This window comes from Pseudopipra pipra, chromosome 6, assembly GCF_036250125.1.
Source record: "Pseudopipra pipra isolate bDixPip1 chromosome 6, bDixPip1.hap1, whole genome shotgun sequence".
Classification (NCBI taxonomy): Eukaryota; Metazoa; Chordata; class Aves; order Passeriformes; family Pipridae; genus Pseudopipra; species Pseudopipra pipra.
The window spans coordinates 53292166-53313123 of record NC_087554.1 but is presented as its reverse complement, the minus strand read 5'-3'; the positions used below and the strand labels follow the sequence as shown (position 1 = coordinate 53313123).

Below are 20958 nucleotides of genomic sequence, written 5' to 3'. Positions count from 1 at the left end.
GAGGTGTGGTGGCCGTGCCGGCGTGGGGGTGATGCAATGGTGGAGAGCGAGGAGCAGAGGGTGAGGAGGGACGGGAGGGCATGGGGTATAATGGGATGGGGCCGCGGGGATGGACCCTCGCGAGCGGGAGGGGGGCTGGCTGGGCAGTCATAGCCGCCCCCGTGAGCCGTGAGAGGCGCTGGGCGCGAGAGGTCTCTGCTGGGCACGTTCCCTCCCTCCCTGTGCGAGGCGGGGATGGGCTGGAGGGCTTTTCCTCTACTCCCTGCGGCCTCCGGGGCTACATCGCCAACGCGTCAGGACAAAATGCCCTGGGAAGGGAAGGACAGGGTGAGATGTCCAAGCCGCAGGAAAATGCGTCCCACCGCGAGAAGGGCAGAGCCGGCCCTGGCCGGGCAGGGTGTGGCAGGGAATACTGAAGGGCTCAGGGAACACTGGCGTGCTGGGTGATTTGGTGCAGACCCGTTGCTGGACAGCAGCTTTACTCATAACAGCTGGTGTATAGTAAAGATTCACAGTGGACTTTCTTCAGCTGACAAGGGTTGAGTGGTCTTCTTGTCATCTTGGGGAATCATCTTACACTCTTTCATTGTAGTTTCATATTTTCATTGGTGTCTGCCATGAGTGGGAAGGTAGGTCTTCTATAAAATGCAGCCTGTGTTGGAGTACTTCTCAAGGTGTGTTTCTATGTGGATACTACCTACTTTAATTTCACTTTTTTGTTTTATTTGCAGGAGGCAAAACAGTTTCCAGGAACGTAAGTGCTGTTAGACTTACTTCCACATTCTTTCATTTGCTTATGAAAGCTTTTTGTGGAGTGCTGTGTTACTGTTGTTTTTGGAAGTCTTGATGTACCTTCATAGGATGTTTGTCATGAAAGAGCTCTTCTTAACATAACATGAAACCCTGCTCTTTAATTCTCGGGTCTCTAACTTACCAAATCAGATTGCAAACAGTGAAAATGATAGTAGGTCTGTGATGGTCATCTGGTGGGACAGAGAGCACTTTTCTGATAACTTTGCCAAGGATTATTTTTGAGCTTTGTCTCGCAACGGTTTAATGTTCTGAAATGGCCATAGGAGCCGTACCCATTACAGATTACCTGCATTGCATAGGTAGACAAGGCACACAAATTTTGGCTTTCAAGTTCACACCATGAAACTGAGGCTTTTAAGTTCATTTTGGATCCTGGTCCCAAATATCCTAATAGCCCGTTCTCAAATTCCCATGCACCATTTTTTTACTCCAGATCTGTTTGCCCATGGTATGTGATGTGTCCGGGACTTTTAGTTTTCATAATATCACTAAGAAAGTAAGGAAAAAATTCCTGATAAAATGCTGGATATCCAAACATTTTTTTAAATGATTCACAGTTGCATTTATGAATTTCAAAAGACAAAGACCTGTAGTGCACATTACTGAATTCCTGGCTTGAATAGGGGCAGTACTGAGGTAAATAGAGATAACTTTTATGTAGCAGTCAATATGTTTTGCATTTTATAGTCATAATATCTTCTAATCTTCTTGCAGCAACTAGATTACTTTTGTTACTTCCTGATGAAAATGCATCTTCATTTGAGATTCTTTGCTCATCTTAAATACATAATGTTCCAAACATTTTAAAGGGTTCTTTCTGGTTAATGCTTTCCAGTATATGTGCTCGGTCTCAGCTGTCATTTCAGCCTTTCTGAGTGAAAGCAATCTATCAGTAGCAATGTCCTTTCAGGGATTAAGTTAAAACACCAAATCACAATCTGTTCTACGCCAAAGAAAATTATTTTCTATATATTTTCTATTTTTAAAAATTTGAAGTAAATATAACTGGCATGTTTGTACAGAAAGGGTGTGTGTTAATCTTCCTAAACATTTTCTAATATGTGTTTATTCTACACTTTCTTTTCCACTTAAATATCTTGTGCCTATGAAAAAATGGAAAGCACTTATATCCAAATATAAAAAGTTATTAAACTGTAGGAATGCATCAAAGAATTGGTTGATCTGCTTCAAATTAGTTTTTTTTTTTAATTACAGTGTCAAACTGCAAAAAGTCAATCTTGAAGGGATTGAGATTAGGTTAAAAATTTAAGTATTACTGGTGACACATTAGTCTTATTTTAGTCTATTATGTAATCTAAATATGGCATCAGAGTTAATAGACTAAGTAAATCACATTAGCAAGTGGATGTATACACTTCTCAGTTTTCTCAGGGTATTCAGCTGAAGCTGAAATATGGGAATATTGCAGCTGACTGACAAACAAAGCCTTAATCATAGGTGTGTTTTGGTAACCAGCAAGTTACCAAATTGACCTTCCTAAGTTTACTAGGCAGCCGAAGGGCTTTTTACAGTGGCAGTTTAAATATATGCTGTGTAAATTAACCAAGGTTGTGATTAGGCTGATTATTTTGTAGAAGGAAGGCTTTGAAATACTGTGGAACAGCTAAAGCAACTATTACAGGCTTCTGTTTCTTTTTTTTTCCTGTTACCTCATTTTAACAGCCACAGGTTTTATGATGCTTCCCTGTGTACCTTGTTACTGTGGTATGTTCTTCCTGAATGGATTCGAGATAGTTGCAGTTCCACTTACAGTGTTATTTTTCTGACAGATGGTGTCCTCCTTACATATTCTTAACACTAATTTACTTCTATGTAAATATGACAAGCTCACTATAACCACAACCATAAAAACTCCCTTCCCGTTTCAAGTTAATGCTTGTTTGTCCTCAGTTCTCAATATTTAAGCAGCACGATACTTGAATTTTTACCAAAAGAATATTCAGATCTTATATAGTTCTAAAGATCTCATTATTTTGTATAGAGATCTGCTGAGCATGAATAACTTTTGAAAATAAGGATTTTTAAAATAAGGAATTACGCCTCTGCAGTTGAAATGAGTGTTCACATGTGGCAGGTTGATAACAGGTTCACCAGAGTTGTTAGACATAAATAAAACTCTGGGCTTTTTTCAGAGGTTATCTGAAGACAATTTGTAATTTTAGAAAAATCAGAGGGAGAAATTGCTGTGATACCATTAATTGCTGTGACACCTTTATGGGAGGTATATGTAGTAGGGTATAAGGTAATTCAATGCAATCCATGTTACAGAGGTTTCCTGACTTGCTAATTACTAAGAGGTGTTCAATGTATTCTTTAAAATTAAGTACAGCAGAGTTTATTTATAACATTTTAGAAGATAACTGATAAGCTAAAGACCAAGATTTTTCTGCTGTAGAGGGAAAATAATTTTAATGCATTTGGTAATAGAAACTATGCTTATCTAACATTTAACAGCATTATTTTACTGTGTTAGTCTACTGTAAACTATGCAGTTGTAGTTCTGCAAAGTCACAGTCACTGATAACTAATAGACTGCTAAGAAACTTTCAGATGATGTTATTGTTAATATATAGAACATTATAGTTGTTAGTCTGGGAGAGAAGCCTGTTTATGGAGGCATGGGCACGCTCTGTGGTAGGAAGCTGCAGTGATCAAGGAATATGTTGGACATAGGAGGACTGCTGTGTTATTAGTCTCATCCAACACCTCATTTTAAGCCTTCTCCTATTATTTTTCCTGAGTATTTCTGAGAAACACATAGTTCTGCAAATTTACAGCCTATTACTGACCCAAGGATTCTTTAGAAAGCAGCATTTCTCACTAATCATCAGTGTGTTTGTAACCTGTGCAGGAAGGCCATAAAGAAGATGACGAAGCTTTTCTCTTGTATATCCTTCTTTGGGCTGAAGTACTCTATTACATATACTAAGACAAAATTCTGTATCATAGCTATAAAAGTCTCATCATTTAAGAATTTGACAGGGTATCAGTGCAGGAACATTAACTAATCAGGAATCAGATAACCTCTACCAATTGTTCTGGATTGCTCTGGATCGTACATATATTCAATTACTTTTTCTTTTGCCAGGAATTTGACTTTGAAAAGGTGTTCTAGTGTTAAATATGTAGACAAATAACATGAACAGCGATCTCTAAATTTATTTGTTACTCCTGTTAGTCTCAGTCCATTTCTGTATGAAACTGAAGCTCATTGTGTTAATATCTCCACATTTATCAATTCGATATGAATAGAATTTGGTATGGGGTCAGTATAGTGTTTATATTCTTATTCTGCTCATCTAATCTTCAAGACTTACATAAAAGAATAAAGCACAATGCTTTTTGCCCTACAGTTCTCCTTGTTGTTGCTGCTGTTTTGAATCTACAAGCCAAAGAATTGGATAAATTTAGTTGTAACTAAACAGATCTTTGTGCAGTCTGGCACAATGGCTGATAGTCTGAACTGTGATTTGAAGTCTCTGAGTCCTCTTCAGCTGTTTGAAAGAGTAACTGAACAAGGAGAGAAAGTCAGAGCATTGAAAGCAGGAAAAGCACCAAAGGTATTTTCAATTTCATGTTTTGAACCTATTCTTTTTCAGTTTAGGTCTGTCTTTGAGTGTTGAAGAATATGATTGTTCTGAGATCTGTTTTGCACTGTGATAAGAAAAATTCATGTTAAAAATTATTTATGTCCATTTCGTGAACTGTGGCATACCCTGGAGCAAGGTAGTCACGAGCAAGAGCAAAGTTTTTACTCTTCTAGTAAGAACATAGGCTTAGAAGTCTGCTTCAGCCAGTTGCCATGCTGTGTGACAGGATCCAAGTAAATTTATATTACTTCCATTCTTCCCTGGTTTTAGATGCTTCATGCAAATCTTTTTCTCCAAGCATTATTGTAAGCATCAGCAAATATGTCTTCCTGTAACTGCACAGTCTCTGGTTAATCTCCCTTAAATTTAGTAATTTGCCATTACTTTTAAGTTCCTTATTCTGTCCTCACTGTGTTGGCAAAGAGAGCTCAGTTTTAATACAGGCTCTCTTAGTGTTATTGCCTGAGGGAGTAAGCCTTGAAAAGTGGGAGTCAAATAAAGTGTTGCTGTTTATTGCTTGCATGAGATTTTACAGTACCTTTATATTAGAAGGGTCATAATCATAACTTTTTGTTCGAGTTTGTCTTCAAATCTGTCAATGAATTGTAATGAATAAATTATTTCCAGGTGAACCACTAAAAGCATTGTAAAGTAAATTAGATAATAATTTATATTTTATTTAAATATCTTACAAGTTTGTACTTAAAATGTTAAGATGAAAACATTTAAATAAAGACTTAGAGTTTGAGTGATGCAATTCAAGTCAAAGCATGGATGCAGGATTTTGAAAGGTTAAGATATTAATATAATTGTCTATTTTAAGTATGGTAAGCAGGTTTTTTTTTTCCTTTATTCAGGATGAAATTGATGCAGCAGTAAGGATGCTATTATCATTAAAACTGTCATATAAAACAACAACAGGACAAGATTATCAGGCAGGCTTGCCTCCAAAAGATCTTGTATTAATAAACAATGGTACAACTAAAGAAGAGGATGAGGATTTGGTAGATCCCTGGAATGTGCAGACGTCAAACGCTAAAGGCGTGGATTATGACAAGCTCATAGGTATAACTCTTCCTTCACTGCTACTAAGGAATTTATGTAAAGTGATCCTAATGACCACAGAAACAGCAAGGCATCATAACACATCCTGATCAATACCATCATAGGTAACATTTAATTTATGTCTAATCTTAGCATTCCCATGTCTGAAGAATTTGCTGTAGAAGATGAAAATGTCCTAGGTGGGGATTTCCTATGAAGGACTTAAAAACTTTGCAAAGAACTTTCGAGTTCAAAATAATGTTTTACTTGCAGTTGGGGTTTTGGCATAAGGACTGTTATTAGAAGTTGTGTTAATGAAGACACTGTGACTGAGTATCTGCATCTTCAGTGGCTGTGATGCAGAAGAGCTAGAGCCTAGATCATTTTAGCCAGACTGTAGGATTCTTTCTGCTGTCTCTTCATATCCCTTAAGAATTAGGGAATGCAGGAATGATCCAAAACTAATGCAGAAGTTTATTAAGTATAATGACTTCTTCAGAAGACACACTAGCATGCAGCCAAGTGCTGGCTGGAATGGAGGAGTTGCAGCTCATTCAAAAACACGCAGTGTAATGGAAAATGTTTTAGACAGGAGTGTTACAAAACTTGCAAAGTTTTGTAATTTAAGAAAAAGAGGTTTAGTTAATTTCCTCATTGGTTTTACAGTTTGCTGTTTTAATAGCTTGTTTGAGTCTAGCATAGAACCAAGTGAGAGAGCTATTCATTATTTTTTCTATTTTTCCTTTTTTTTTTTATTATTGTCAGTTTTCAATTCACATTTAGTACCTCAGTTGTACATTGCTGAGGTCTGCTTAGTAGCTTGTTTCTGACAACAGAGCATACACCCTTATGTGGCAGTAACCATATATTTGCTTTTGGAAGCACAGTTGCTTGTGTCAGCATTCCTTTAACTGATGTTTATTGTAAGATCATGTCAAATGTATGTGCGTGTTGGCTTAGTCTGCAGAAGGTAACAGGAGAAAGAAAAAGTTGGAAAGGGAGAAGTGTGCAAAGAAAAATATAGATAAGTGGGAGAGAGATAAAAAAATATAATTGTTAGAATCTAGAAGTGGGCAAGATCTGTCATTCTCTTGCTACATGCATAGGAGTTATGGAGAAGGGGATTTGTTTTCTTGGGAGAAGGGTTCTGAGTCTTTTAGAAAAGGAAGAAGAGTAGAATACTTGTGTTGGCACAATCTCACGATCATCCTGCAAATGGCCATCGTGACTTCACAGTAAATCAGTTCATGCCCTTTTTTAGTTGTGTATATGTGTGTATGTATTTTGATATTCCCTAGAGTGGTGGGTTAACCTAAAGGGTTTTTACTCATTTTTTGCTAATTTGGTGAATTTGGTAGATGAGTCATTTTGCTTCTTCTAAGTGATGTGTTGGAAATTTTTGAGAGTAGAATGCTAGCCTAGCCACTTAGCAAAGTGAAGGAGTTGCTGCTTGTTATTCATAAAGCTATTTAGGAAGGCAGATTCTTTGTGAATAGAGAGCCTAAAATGTTTTGAACGTTCAAATAGGACGAAATAGGTCAGGAAAAACTACCCATTTTCTTAACAGGAAAGATGAAGATGGGCAAAGAAAAGGAAGTTGTGCAATCTGGGAATGTTTAATAAAATTATTTAGGCATTTCCAGTTGAATGTTCTATATATCAGAGAGTATTTAATCACTCTTTACAACAGTATGCAAAGATTTCTAGGATGCCTAGTCCCAGTTAATCTGGGGTATTCTCATGTTTTCTGTTTCTGTAAGATTAGCCTCTTAGCACAGTTGCTATTGTGCTGAATCAAACATTTTCATGCTCATTTGGTCTCTCTTTAGCATTCATCCAGATTATAATTATTTTTTCCATTTTGTAACACATTTTATTTGATAGGAAGAACTTCATTCAGTAATTAAGGCTTACTTAGGAGAAGCAGATATGTTAACACTCAAAAAACATAGGGATTAAAGTTGTCTTTGCTGAATTGCATATCAACATTTACGTTTTTTAGTGACATTTATTTTAATGGCTCCGTGGATGAGCCAGTGCTTCCCTTTTATGATATCCTGCTTGACTCACCTGGAGTGAATGAAAAGTTGTAAGCAGGAACTTGTTTCCCATTGCATAATGCTGTAGACACCATGATGAGTGGTATGGTTGACACACCTGAGGGACAGGATGCCATCCAGAGGGTGCTGGACAATTCTGAGAAGTGGGTCCGTGTGAACCTTATGAGGTTCAATGCAGCCACGTGTAAGGCCCTTGCACCTGAGCTGGGGCAATCCCAAGCACAAATACAGGCTGGGTAAAGAATGAATTGAGAGCAGTCCTGAGGAAAAGGATTTGAGGGTGTTGGTAGATGAAAAGCTGGACATGACCTAGTGCTGTGCACTTGCAGCCTAGAAAGCTCAACAGCATCCTGGGCTACATCAAAACCAGTGTGGCCAGGAGGTCGAGGGAGGTGACTCTGTCCCTCTGCTCCTTGTGAGACTCCACCTGGGGTACTGCATCCAGCTCTGGAGCCCTCAGTATAGGAAAGACCTGTGGAGCAGGGCTGATCAGAGGGCTGGAGCACCAATTCTGTGAAGACAGGGTGAGAGAGTTGGGGTTGTTCAGCCTGGAGAAGGCTCCAAGGAGACCTTATAGCCCCTTCTAGTACCAAAAGGGGCTACAAGAGAGATGGAGAGGGACTGTTTACAAGTGCTTGGAGCGACAGGACAAAGGGAAGTGGTTTCAAACTGAAAAAGGTTAGATATTAAAGAAGAATTGAGTTTGCAGAAGGGTTTGGGGTTGGGCAGTGAAAGACCATGTGGTCTGAGCAGAAAATTTAGACATCAAGAGAAAAATATTCAGAGCCTCAAAGGCATTTTCATCCTATGGCTTAGAGAGGCCAAGTTATTAACCTAAATGTGTTTCTTTAGCATGGTTTTTTGCTTGGAATATCAATACTTCTGCTGTAAGGAGATTACAATTGTAATAATCATGGATGGAGCAATATTACATGTGAATGCACTGGGCCTCCTAGCACAGAGTTAGAACTGGAGATGTCTGTTGGGACTTCAGGCAAGAGTCAGGAAAATCTAGCTATTTTACCTGAGACTTGAAGAAGGAGATGTGTTTTTAACTTAACCTGCATTGGTATGCCATTGGTAATCCAAAATCTGTAGCAATGCTGTGCTTATTTTTATTTTTTTTTAACATTTTATGATTATAGTTCGATTTGGCAGCAGTAAAATCGACACAGATCTGATCAATCGAATAGAAAGAGCTACTGGGCAAAAACCTCACCACTTTCTACGTAGAGGAATCTTTTTTTCTCACAGGTAAGTTTTTCTTGTACTAAAATTTTGGCCTGTGGCAGGTAGCACATTTCAGTTAAGTGCATGATCATGATTTGGGGCACAGCCTCCACCAGAGGTCAGCCAAGCTGGTTGTTTGAACCTATCTGGGAAATGATTCCTAGCTGTTTTACTAGGCCTTAGAGGTTATTATCCAATGAAATAATTTTAAAACTTGCGCAATTTTCATTTTAATTTCCAACATTAAATTTTAATTTTTAATTTAATTTTTCTTTGAGGGCTTTTTTTTCCCTGTGGGGACTGAAGGAGACAATGCTTTTCTGAAATTAAAAATGAGGAAACTTGAACTTTATTTCTAGGACACTCAACATACTATATTTTATTTATAAAATTGTTTGGCTTTGAAAGCACTCAGATTTTGAGTGGAAGCTTTTTGCTGTGGATGTTTCTTCCTAAACAGTTGTATCGTGTTTTCTCTGTTCCTTCTTTAGAGATATGGACCAAATACTCGATGCTTATGAAAATAAGAAGTCCTTTTACCTCTATACAGGCAGAGGGCCATCCTCTCAGGCAATGCATGTTGGTCATCTTATCCCATTTATGTTCACAAAGTAAGCCATTTCTACCATTTGTATTAATCAAAGCATTTTTTTCTGAAGGAAACATTGAACATGGTTTAGAAAACTGCCAAAAGGATACATTGCAAGGAGATCTGATTACGTGAGGTGAATATTAATGAACTCAATTCAGTCTTACTTTTTCACTAAAGTGATCATAATCCCTGCATCACCATACAGCCCTTTTCCTTGTTCCCTTAGCCCCGTGGCACTCCTTAGAATTTTTGTTGTTCTTAAAAACAAGATGGTGATGAGACTCAGTAACATTACTCTGTAATGTGTGTGGTGCCTGCAGCAGCAGGACACAGAGACATGGGGCTCAAAAAGCTAAAGCCTTTTTGAATTTTGGTTCCATGACAACTGGTGACTGCTGTCATATTTACAGGAAACAATAAGTGCGAGGCTTTTTTCCAGGTAAAATGTCATTATAATCTCTATAAAAATGTTTCATCTGCTCACATAAACATAATTGCATATGCATACAAAGGAAAGAGAATCAGATCTCTTCATATATTTTTTTGTTTAAATATATAAAAATGTTTTATCTGTGTGACTTACATCTTCATAATAACTTATTTTGAGATAACATCTCTCTTCTTCTGTTAGGTGGCTGCAAGAAGTATTTGATGTTCCCTTAGTTATACAGTTAACTGATGATGAGAAATACCTTTGGAAGGACATGACAGTTGAGAAAGCATATGAATATGCTAAAGAAAATGCAAAAGACATCATCGCTTGTGGTTTTGACATCAATAAAACGTTTATATTTTCGGATTTAGACTATTTAGGGTAAGTATAAATTTCTTTAGGGCGTTGTAATGAAAAAAAGATGTCTGGATTTTCTCTCCGACTCTGACAGCCAGCAATGTTTTAATAAATGTGTCTAAATTTGAAAGCTTCAAGGCAAGTGTTATGACACTTAAAATAGAAACATATTATTTTTTCTGCTGTCTTAACTCTTTATACGTACTATTGTCATTCTCCTGAATAACATATGAACAAATACTTGTGTATGCAGTGCTTAAATTATGAAAAATATATTAAACCAGTTAAAGTGAAAATACCTAAACCACCAAGAAACTTCCAGATTGTTGTTTGGTTGTTTTTTTTTTTTTAAGATGGCATCAAAATCTTTAAGGTGCATTTACACTTTATCTGCATTAACAGAAGGCATTGCAACAACTTTTTGTGGTCAATTATTTTAATAATACAGCATGGAAGATCATTCAGTAAAGTTTAAAGAAGACTTAAGAAAAATAAATTATTGAAAACTGCCATCTCAGAAGGAAGAAATTTTATGGCAGAGTTCAGAACTGAATCTGTGGTCTTTGCTCTTCCATGTGGGGTGATGAGCTTCCTTAAAGACTTGGATGAGAGAATATATGTTTTAGAGACAAGCTGTGTAATGTACAGCACCAGAACGTGGAGCCTACAAAGCAGATTTGCGTCTTTTCACCCCCCTGAGTTTCCTGTCTTAGCAAAGTTACTTTAACACTGGACTCAGTGGCTGAAGGACGGCAGGTGAGAACTGCTGTTTCTTTTCCTTCAGCTCCTCAACAGAAGTTAAAAAGGAAGAAGTTGCAGAGCTGCTTTTGATTTGGAAATGCTGCTGCTGTGTTTAGTGACAGAGAAAGTCCAACCAGGGAACTTATCCTGTAGAAAATTAGAATCTGGAAGATTTGAGCTACCATTCCTTCAGGCAGCAGCAGTGTCCTGTATGGGATACACATTGAGGATACCAAGCAACACAGAAGACATGATCTCTTTAAGTTCCCTGAGTTCACAGAGAAGCATAAGTAAACTTCAGGCTCTGTGAGGCATTTTGGCACCATTTCCAAATCTAAATATTTCTGGATTTAGACAGTTACTCATGCAAAAAATATTTGTAGTAAATGTTGGGGAAAGGAAAGAACAAATTAAAACTTTCAAGGGTTAAAATTCCTGTTTGTAAAAAATTCTCTAATTATTATCTTAATGGGCCACAAAAAGTCTGAAACTATGAGATTTAATCCTGCAGGTTTTTTGACATTCTCATCTTTTGTAGTCAATGTTTCTACATCCACTTTTTTGCTCTTTTCATTTTATTTTTCCACTTTTTTTTTTCATAGGACAAGTCCTGGATTCTACAAAAACATTGTCAAGGTTCAGAAGCATGTTACCTTTAACCAAGTGAAAGGAATCTTTGGCTTTACAGACAGTGATTGCATTGGTAGGAAATCAAATGACTTACAAGAAGCAATGCTTACTTTCACTTTTGATGGAGCTATTTTAAGTAATAGTTTAAGGAGATTAGTACTGCATTCATGAAAGAGGCAGAAAAAGCAAGATCATGTTTCTAGGCTGATTCTGATTCTATGATATTATTGTGGTTCCTTCAGAATAGAAAATCTTTACAGTGAAATTTCTAGCATGATATTTACCTTTTTGGCCTTAGTAACAGCAAAGTACAAAACACTGATGTTGAAGGGTTTGAAATAGAGAGCTACTTTTTCTTTTTTGGTTTTTGTTACAGTGACTGCAGCTGTAGTCAGTTATGTCTCCTAGAAATTTCTATGCCAAATTTTCAGAAAAAGTTTCATTAATACACATAGGCATATACATAGATGAAAAAGTGTTAGGGAGCACTGAAAAGCCTAATTATCAAGGTGCTGGGTAACTGCTGTCTTCCATTTACTTCACTACAATTACAGATTTCTGTCACATTGGCAAAAAAAAAAGATTCTATGTAAAGATGTCATTAAATCCTTGGTGTTCCTGAGCACTAACATCATTTTTGTTCAGTAGTTATACCAGTGACAGCTTTTCAGCCTTCCCTGTAACCAAGGATGAGATTTCTACTTGTTTTAACAGTTCTCATAAAAGTTGGTATTGTGATAATGACTTTATTACATGTTTGCAAAGTCTGCTATTTGCTCTCTCTTCTGACAGGATTTTGTTCAGGGAAGGATATTGGCCATTCTGTGATTAAGCACTGTATAAAAAAGAAAACTAGACACATCTGAGATGCTTCCTGAGTCCAATGTGAATATAGCAATGATTCTAAGGTCTTAGAGGGAAGCTTGCTTGATAAGTGACTCTATAACCATTCTCTCAAAAAGAGGAAAAAAAAAGCAGGTCTGAGTGATGACATAGTCAGTTGTATTTGTGGAAAGGGTAGATAGTTCAATGATGAAGAGAGTATGCAGTGATGAACTATTTCTGAAATCTTTGTGGTCACATCTTGCCTTTTGTCATTGGTTTCTATGTCAGTTGAAGGTTTGTTGACATCACAAAAGGTAAAGAGGAGAAAGTTTCCTCATATAAGGCAACATTGCTTGATAAAGATAGATCTTGGTCTTCAAGTGAGTATCCAGATGGTTCACTTGTGCATTTTACATATTTCAAAAAGCTCTCTGTATTTATCACAGTTAATGTTGGCTGATTAGCTTTTCCAAACATGCTGTTTTCTAGGTAAGATCAGCTTTCCTGCTATTCAAGCTGCCCCATCCTTCAGTTCATCATTTCCACAGATCTTCAATGGCAAGGAGAACATTCAGTGTCTTATCCCATGTGCTATCGATCAGGTAAGAAAACCATATTACTTCATTAGGTTTTCATGAATTTGGTTTTGTAATGTACCATTGAAGCTTCCTGGTGATATCTCAAAGCATCTGTAAAACATTCCTGCAAGCACCTTTCTGGGATAGAAACTGGAAGATCTAAAAGATGAGAAGATGAAGGCTTAACAACAATCATGCATTACTACTTTTTGCCACTCTTGGATCTCTCTTGATCTGTACTCAATTCACACTGAGCTGACATCTATGAAAGCAAAGACAGTAACATCTATGCAAAAGCATACTAACATGGTGGTAGGAAGAAACTTTTGTCCATCTCCATAGTAGCTAGGACAAGATGGAATGAGCTCAACTGGCAGCATAAGAGATTTCTGTTGAACCATGGGGAAAAACCTTCTCTCAGTAAGAATAAGAAAGCATTGAAATAGTTTGCCAGAAAGGCTGCAAAACCCTAACAATTCAGATCTGGAAGATGTGGGGAGCTGGAAGAACATCAGACACAAATGACAGTAATAGAGTCTTCACTTTAAGTAAGTACTGTTTCTAGGAGTCAAATCCTGCACTGTCTGACTCTTTAGCTATGTTAGTCACAGGCACAGTCACTGGAAGATGGTGTAAGCATATTCAGCAGCCACAATATTATGTAGTAATATCACAGTTGATTTAAGTCACATCACTGTGACAGAGCACAGCACTGCCAGCTTCATCACTGATTTAGTTCAGATTCTCTACTGGTTATTAAAATGCTTTGGGAGGAAGCTTCCATCTTAGTCTGCATCCATCTCCAGGCATACTAAGCATAGTTTCCACAACTATTTGAATTCATGTAAAAATTTGTAAATATGCCTATTACTTGAGGGAATCAGAGTGTACAGCAAAACTATGGAAAAGAAAAAAAGGAATTTTGTTTTTTGTTCCTCTGGATTGGAAGTAGATTCTGAAACATTTCATGGCTTGGTCAGTTTTTGGTTTTTTGGCGTCACCTCTTAAGGCATGAATGAGTCAGCACTAATCAGTTTTCAAAGTATATTTTTCAACTTTATTCTGTGCTTTTATTGTTTTAGGATCCTTATTTTAGAATGACACGGGATGTAGCACCTAGAATTGGACAGCCTAAACCAGCCTTACTTCACTCAGTCTTCTTCCCAGCCTTACAAGGAGCCCAGACCAAAATGAGTGCTAGTGACCCAAACTCGTCCATCTTCCTCACTGATACACCCAAACAAATCAAGACAAAGGTAAGGACCTGCAAAACCTGATAGCACAAAGCTTTATAACAAAAAGGAGTGGTGGTCATAGAATCATTTAGGTTCAACCATAAACCTAACAGTGCCAAGTCCACCACTAAACCATGTCTCTAGGTACTGTATAAATATAAATAGTCTTCAGTTTCATCCAAAACAAGTGCTGCAGATTTTGGCCTACAGCTCCTAAAGACAATGCTCTCTCTACCTGATACTCCCTTGATGTCCTTGCCAGTTGTCTGACATTACCTTCAGTGGTCCTCACAGTTACAGCAATTTTTTAGTGTTTTATTTGAACATATCTGAATCCTTTTTCCCATACATTTCATGGCAAAGCGTCTTCAGGAATTGGCCAAGTTATACAAATTTAGCTAGACTATCAAATATGATCTTTTGCCTTGCCAGCTAGTCTGACAGTACAAACATTATGTTTGTTTTTCTGGTGTCTGCAGAGCAGTGGTGTAAGAATAAGAGCTGTGGAGACTCCCGCTCTTAATATAAATATTATGTTGCCATAGTTTTGAAATCTAACAGGCCCTAATGTAAACCTAATAAACAGCTCTTTCTCTTGACTTCCTCTCCATGCTGGGAGCACCAAACCTTGCACAGTGTCAGTTCCAACACAGGTCAGACCTTTCCTGCTGCTTGGGAATCTACTTCTGCCAATTCACGAATAAATAGTATGTTGAATTGAGTTTTAGAAGGGATATTTTCTCCTATCTGAGTTTATTCCTAGTGCCTTTTCTAGTTCAAAGGAAGATCCCTCTTATGTGATGTCAGAGGATTAGTTTGTAAAAGATTCATCTGTGTTTTGATATTTAAAGAAAAGGAAAATCAGTCTTTAGGAGAGGATTTATAGACATGATACCCAGACGTGAAATAACTGTCAAAACAAGAAGAAAAGATGTATATGTAGTTTCTTCTGGGGAGGCTTGGATTAGTTCTTTTATGGTTGACAAACCTGTGTATAGGTCAGATTCTTCTACAGCCATCTATAATGATTCATTCTCTTTGGTAGAAACTGATTAAACAGTACTGTTTTGAAGAATTGTTGTTCTTCATGTGTTTGGATTATAAGATTATAATAATTCCAGTTTATTTGCACAGTTACAGAGTTCCTTTAAAAAAAAAGCTGTGATTTCAGAATATAGAATACATGGTTAATGGTAATATTGGTAATGTTCTTCCATGTGTTTTTTCCTGGCAAGTAGCTTGTAATCTGCAGAGATCCAAGATGCTTCATGTCCAGTTCATAAGTCCTAATTCTACTGTCTTTAAACTACTTGAAAAAATAACAAAATAATCCTAGCTACTTAGATTATAAAAGGTATAAAGAAAAATCGTGAACATGATGAAAACTGTTGAGTAATGAAGGACAAACTGAGATTTATTTCAGCCTCTGAAGCCCATGAGAAACGAGTCTTTATGGAAATAGAGCTTGAGTGAAAGACCAAATATTGTTTCGGGCAATAAATAAAAAAATAGAGTATGAAAGGTGACTTCTGGTCATGGATGAAGGTTGAAAAGAGGGTGGTACTGCTGCATAAAAAAAAATTTACTGCATGCAGCGTTTTTCAGGTTACTGGTACATTGCTAAGTAATGAAGTTCAGAACTTACAGGTAATATAAGATGAAAAATTACTATATATTGGGAAAGGCTGAGAAGCTTCTGGATAATCCAAGGAGATGAATGGCAACATTTTAATAAACTATTCTTATTCCACCTATCAGCAAATTACAGCTCAATTACTTGTTAGTTTTCCTAGAAAGTGCTGTTTAGATTCTACATCTGTAGATGTATTCAAGCATTCAGGGAAATTCTGTGCAAAAAAATCAGTGAAATACTGTAGGTAACTCATTGAAACACTCAGTCAATTAGTAGGTGCCAGGATATGTTAAAAAAATGAACTTGAAATAATATAAGAAACATTTTGTGTAAAACAACAATGTGCCTTCACCTGATAGAGAGGAAAAACTGTAGAGATGAGGAACATTGAAAAAAGTTCATACAGACTTAAAATCTACTAAGGAGAGAGGTCAATTCAGAACAGTATGTAAAAACTTAGTTTTATAGATGCTGAGACAGCTATTCAGGCTGTCCTACAACATAAGAATAGATGTAATGTGGCAGATGGCAGTTCACTTTCTTAAAATATTCATCAGTGCCTCATTTTTGATTGTAATTTGTTGCCACAAGACATCATCTGTAACATGGTGGTTTAGAGAGATTCAAAAAAGTGCAAAAAATCACTAGACAGTCACACAGATAGTAGGAATATTCATAAATTGTAAATATATAGCAGCTCCTAGATACCAGAACTAAAAACAAAATCTACTTCGTATGCAAATGTGTTTCTTGGCAGGTTGATTATGCTATCTCAAAAGATACAAGAACCAAATGAAAGCTCAGCATATGTTCAAAAAATACTTTTTTCCCTCCTCTAAGTAATTTATTCTCTTTGAATTCGTAGGAAGATTAGCATCCTCAGAATTCTACTTATGTGTAAATGTATAAAATAGGCTGGTATCCTCAGAATTTACCGTGGATGGGATTAGCAAGTACATCTGTTCACCAGTACAGTTCATCTGCCTATAGGAAACTGCTTAAAAAGAGAGGCAGGATGTCAGCAAGTATTCCATTTTTAGGCTGAGCAATAGGGCATTGGTCTGATTTTAGGCATTCTTGACAGAGTTTTGTAATCTTTGCTTTCTCTTGCTTTCCTTTTATAGCAAAAGAGGAGATTAGGTTCTCTCTAGGATTTCTTCAGAATTTTCCATGCCTCCTTCGTCCTTTCAAAATTAATTTCTTGATGAAGTAAATACCTTTTCTTACATGAAGTGCATTTCCTGCGAGCACAAATTCTGTCCAACAGACAACAGCTTCAGTGAAAGGGACTTAAAACTTTTTAGACTGAATCTTGAGTGGATTATTTTTAATTTTCACTTCATTTTTGTACTGATTATTCAGTCTGAGGTATATGTGTGTAGCCATTTTTCCCTGATGGGTTCTGATGATCTCCTTTTTTCAGTCCTGAGGCTCTGCATTATCTTGTCCCACTCACCCTTCAGTTAGTCCTTAATACAGAATCTGGAGGATCATAATACACCTCTGTTTACAGTAAAGTAATCCAGAATTTAATAGAAATTATACCATAGCATCATCATATTGTTTCAGATTAACAAGCACGCCTTCTCTGGAGGCAGAGATACTATTGAGGAGCACAGGAAGTACGGAGGGAACTGTGACGTTGATGTGTCTTTTATGTACCTGACATTCTTCCTGGAAGATGATGACAGGCTCGAACAACTGAAGCAGGTAAGTAGCCAAATTGAAGATAGTGTTGTTCATTCCCTACTGTGAGGACAAAGCTGTAACCTCAGCCCTCAACAAAGCTGTGACTGAGTCCTCCTGTGAACCTTCTTCAGGAAGGTAATTCTGGTGTTATTCTTGTTCTCTCTATCCCTCGCAAGCGTCAATATTAGTATTTGTTTGTTTGCAATGTTCTTTCTCACAGGTCAATCTATCTCTTCTTAAAAAAAAAAACCCACTAGTATTTTCATAAGCATCTCCAACACTGTATAGTGTTAGTTAGGCCACCTTAGGATAAGTCTTCACTTAATTGTATAATGCACTCTGCCTGTTCCGTATTGCAAGGCACTCGGCAAAACTAGAAAAGCTCATGTCTAAAGCTTGCTGGTTTGTTATTTTTTCTTATCATCACAGGAAATGTAATAGCTCTGAGGAATTGATTCATTGATCCCAAGAAAAAACTGCTTCATATGAGTTGCATTTTCCTTAAACCTATCTGGCAGACTTCTATCCCCATGGTTGATAGCAAGACATTTCACTTCTCTTCATCACCAATACTAGGTGATGTGTGTTCTCTAGAAGGCAGTAGATAACACCCGTGTCACACTGGTTTATTGGCTTTCTCCTGCTGGGAACAGCTGCAACAAAGTTGAGAGCTGCAGAGCACAAAGCCTGGCCCACAGCTTGCAGCTCACTGCAGTGGTGCCTCAGAACCTGATTAGAAAACATGAACTCGCTGATTTTAGTGGCATTAGTTGAGCAGTTTCAGTTAAGGCACCAGAGGAAGCTTTCAGGCCCAGAAACACACCAGTGAAATTGCAATTCAGTTAATTCTGGTTAACATATTTTACTGTTGCTGAGTAGCACCTTGAATAGGTGTTACAAATTATTTGATGACATGAGGATGTAAGATTATCGTGTTTATTGTCATTTCAAATTGTAGTTGAACTGCCTCAGCCGTGGTTTCTAGCTCTTAGTCTGTGCTTCTAGCTAAAGCATTTCAGTATCAGAGCAATGGAATGAATTCCCAGCTGTGAATATGACTGTTGGTGTGAACATAGATTCTGAGTGTCTTTGCTGTAAAAAGGATATTTCAATCACATCTAATCTCTTACCCAAATGTAATGAGAAAAAAAATATAAGGATTTGTACCTCTCATTGCAAAAAACAGCTCAGAGTGACTGTTTATTTGAACTGGGATTCTGGGGAGGAAAATAAGCAGTTTCCTGCAAGTAATTACAGGATTTCCGAGTTAAACTTGTGAAAGAAGCTTATTCAGTCCGTATAATAACTTACGAAAATGCCCAGCTGCCATAATCTTTTCAAAGGCAACAAGCAATTTTACAAGTTGCATCTTCAGAGTGATACCACATAATCTTCTAAGGCATGTGCTTATTTTTAAGACATCCAAATCTGTATTTGCTGGTATGAGGCTTTTAAAGAAATACTGGTCACTGAGTCTTTTTGTGAATAGCACCACGTTTAGCCACCAACACTTTCTTGACAGGCCTACACCAGTGGGGAATTGCTCACAGGGGAGCTGAAGAAGGTACTTATTGAAACAATGCAGCCCTTGATAGCAGCTCATCAAGAAAGAAGGAAGCAGGTCACAGATGAAGTTGTGAAGCAATTCATGACTCCACGGAAGCTAGCCTTTGAATTTTGAAGAAGTGTGTATGTAATTTAGCACTTGATAATGCAAAACCAAGTAATTGTTGTCTTCTGTTGTGTGTCATGACCCTCTAGTTATGTACAGCCTGTAATCAATGTTATAAATAGTGCTTTCAATGAGTTAATTATCATGAACAGCAAAGTACAGAAAAAGTTTAAAATTGTACCTATTTAAAATCAGAATATACAAGACAATTGATCAGTCTTGCAGAACAGCATGTATGTCAGCACAGCGTTGTATTTAAATGTATTTCATGTTGAAAATATAAATAAAATTTCCATTTGATGATAAAGGCTAACTTGGAAATTGTTTTAAATATGTTAGTAAGAGGTCATATCTCAAACCAATAAGTAGTAGCTCCATTTTCTTTTGTACTGTGTACCTTGGTTTACTAGACTGCATGTTCTTTTGGGCTACTGGGAACATGCTGCACACAAAAAGCTAGTTAGTGTTACAAAGTGGGATTAATACAGAAAGAATGGACATCTGTGAGTTGAACACAGGATAAAGAAAATCAGTCTTGTTCTGCTGTTATCCTCCTGTTTGATCTTGGGCAAGTTGCAGAAATCTCACTTTACTTTTGTTTCTGCTGCTGTTTACTGATCTGAGTGCCTCTGGAGAGAGGAGGTTATCATGAGGTTGCAAAGTTCCTTCATATTCTCAGGTGGAAGATAGTATAGAAATGCAAATTTTAGTGTCTAGTTATAAATACCAAGTGTTAAATCATGCTTTGAAAATTAAGTGACACTGGACACAGGGATACTTCTTGTACTGTCTGTTCTCTTTTGCTGCACCAGCTTGTTTAAACTAGGGATAATTATTTTAGGATGTATTGCAGTGAGAAAATATACTTTGTTAAAATACCTCAAGTAATATTTAATTATATCCTTTCTTCAAAAGAACTTAAATCTCTTTGGTACTACTTATGGAAGAAAATTTCCAATTATTAGCTTGTTTTGATATATTCGGTGCTGAATGCAATGTTAGATCTGTCTTATATTTATATAGAACAGAAAGTTCCTAGCCCAGAAATATTCTAATCAAGGGTATTTTTATTTAATGCAGATAACGCGTGGGTATTGGTGTGCGGTATTTGTAAATCATTTAAAAATACAAGGAAGGCACTTGAATGAGATGTCAAAGATTTCAACTTAAAAGGTTCTCTGTGGTGGAGTATAGTGAACATAAATTGACTGTAGTATTCCTAAAAAAAAAAATAAAACTAAAAACAAGCAGCTTCTGATTTCACTGCAGATCTTTGAAGGCAGCTGATTACACTTGAATTGAGGGAGACGTTTCAAGGATGAGACTTGTCACTGACTCCACTGACTTCAGTAGCCCTTGGATCAGGCTGTCAGTACATGAGAAGGTGCTGGGTGTTTGTGCTGCCCGGAGCTGGTGCCGCTGCCTTCCCCGCAGCAGCATTTCTGTCACACAGCACACACCCTCTGCAGCATGACCCTGCCCTGCTGAGGTGGAAGTGCCAAGGTGTACATGAAATAAACCTGTTCATTTATGTTTGTGCAAGGAACCAAGGAAAGACAGAAGTGGAAGGCAAATGTAGTCCTACTGCATGAGTTTCAAACTTGTGCTGAAAACAGCAAGGCTTAGCTTTTGTCTTTTTCTTTACAGTTTGTGTGAGCTGGCATCACTAATGCCATTGACTTTAATGTGTTAATGAAAATGGTTCACAGAGACTGTCTTTATAACTCACATGCAAATCATCTCAATGCCAGCAAGGGCTTAACAACCAGTAGAAAAAAATTTATTTTTTAAAAGTAGTGGAGCAATTCTTAGGGG

General features: G+C 37.2%; 1 protein-coding gene across 3 annotated transcripts; it reads left to right on the top strand.

The window, feature by feature from the left end:
- The first annotated feature begins 4 nt into the window (after window positions 1-4).
- Window positions 5-19450, top strand: WARS1 (tryptophanyl-tRNA synthetase 1). Of its 3 annotated transcripts, none has more exons than XM_064659181.1 (12): window positions 5-60; window positions 732-754; window positions 4188-4394; window positions 5282-5489; window positions 8674-8782; window positions 9250-9369; window positions 9982-10164; window positions 11484-11584; window positions 12826-12938; window positions 13997-14170; window positions 17352-17492; window positions 18994-19450. In XM_064659181.1, the coding sequence occupies exons 3-12, from the start codon at window positions 4281-4283 to the stop codon at window positions 19150-19152; spliced, it is 1422 nt and encodes a 473-aa protein (XP_064515251.1). In that variant the 5' UTR covers window positions 5-60; window positions 732-754; window positions 4188-4280; the 3' UTR covers window positions 19153-19450. The 3 variants fall into 3 exon arrangements, with proteins under 3 accessions (XP_064515251.1, XP_064515254.1, XP_064515253.1); XM_064659183.1 differs by lacking the exon at window positions 5-60 and adding an exon at window positions 308-327; XM_064659184.1 differs by lacking the exon at window positions 732-754 and having other exon boundaries at window positions 30-60.
- Window positions 19451-20958: the final 1508 nt, after the last annotated feature.

Bases quoted from the DNA above. Each gene is read 5' to 3' on its own strand.
- WARS1 (XM_064659181.1), top strand. From the start codon at position 4,281: ATGGCTGATAGTCTGAACTGTGATTTGAAGTCTCTGAGTCCTCTTCAG. The intron at 9,370-9,981 runs GTAAGCCATTTC...TTCTTCTGTTAG, and splicing joins ATCCCATTTATGTTCACAAA to GTGGCTGCAAGAAGTATTTG. The intron at 17,493-18,993 runs GTAAGTAGCCAA...CTTTCTTGACAG, and splicing joins GGCTCGAACAACTGAAGCAG to GCCTACACCAGTGGGGAATT.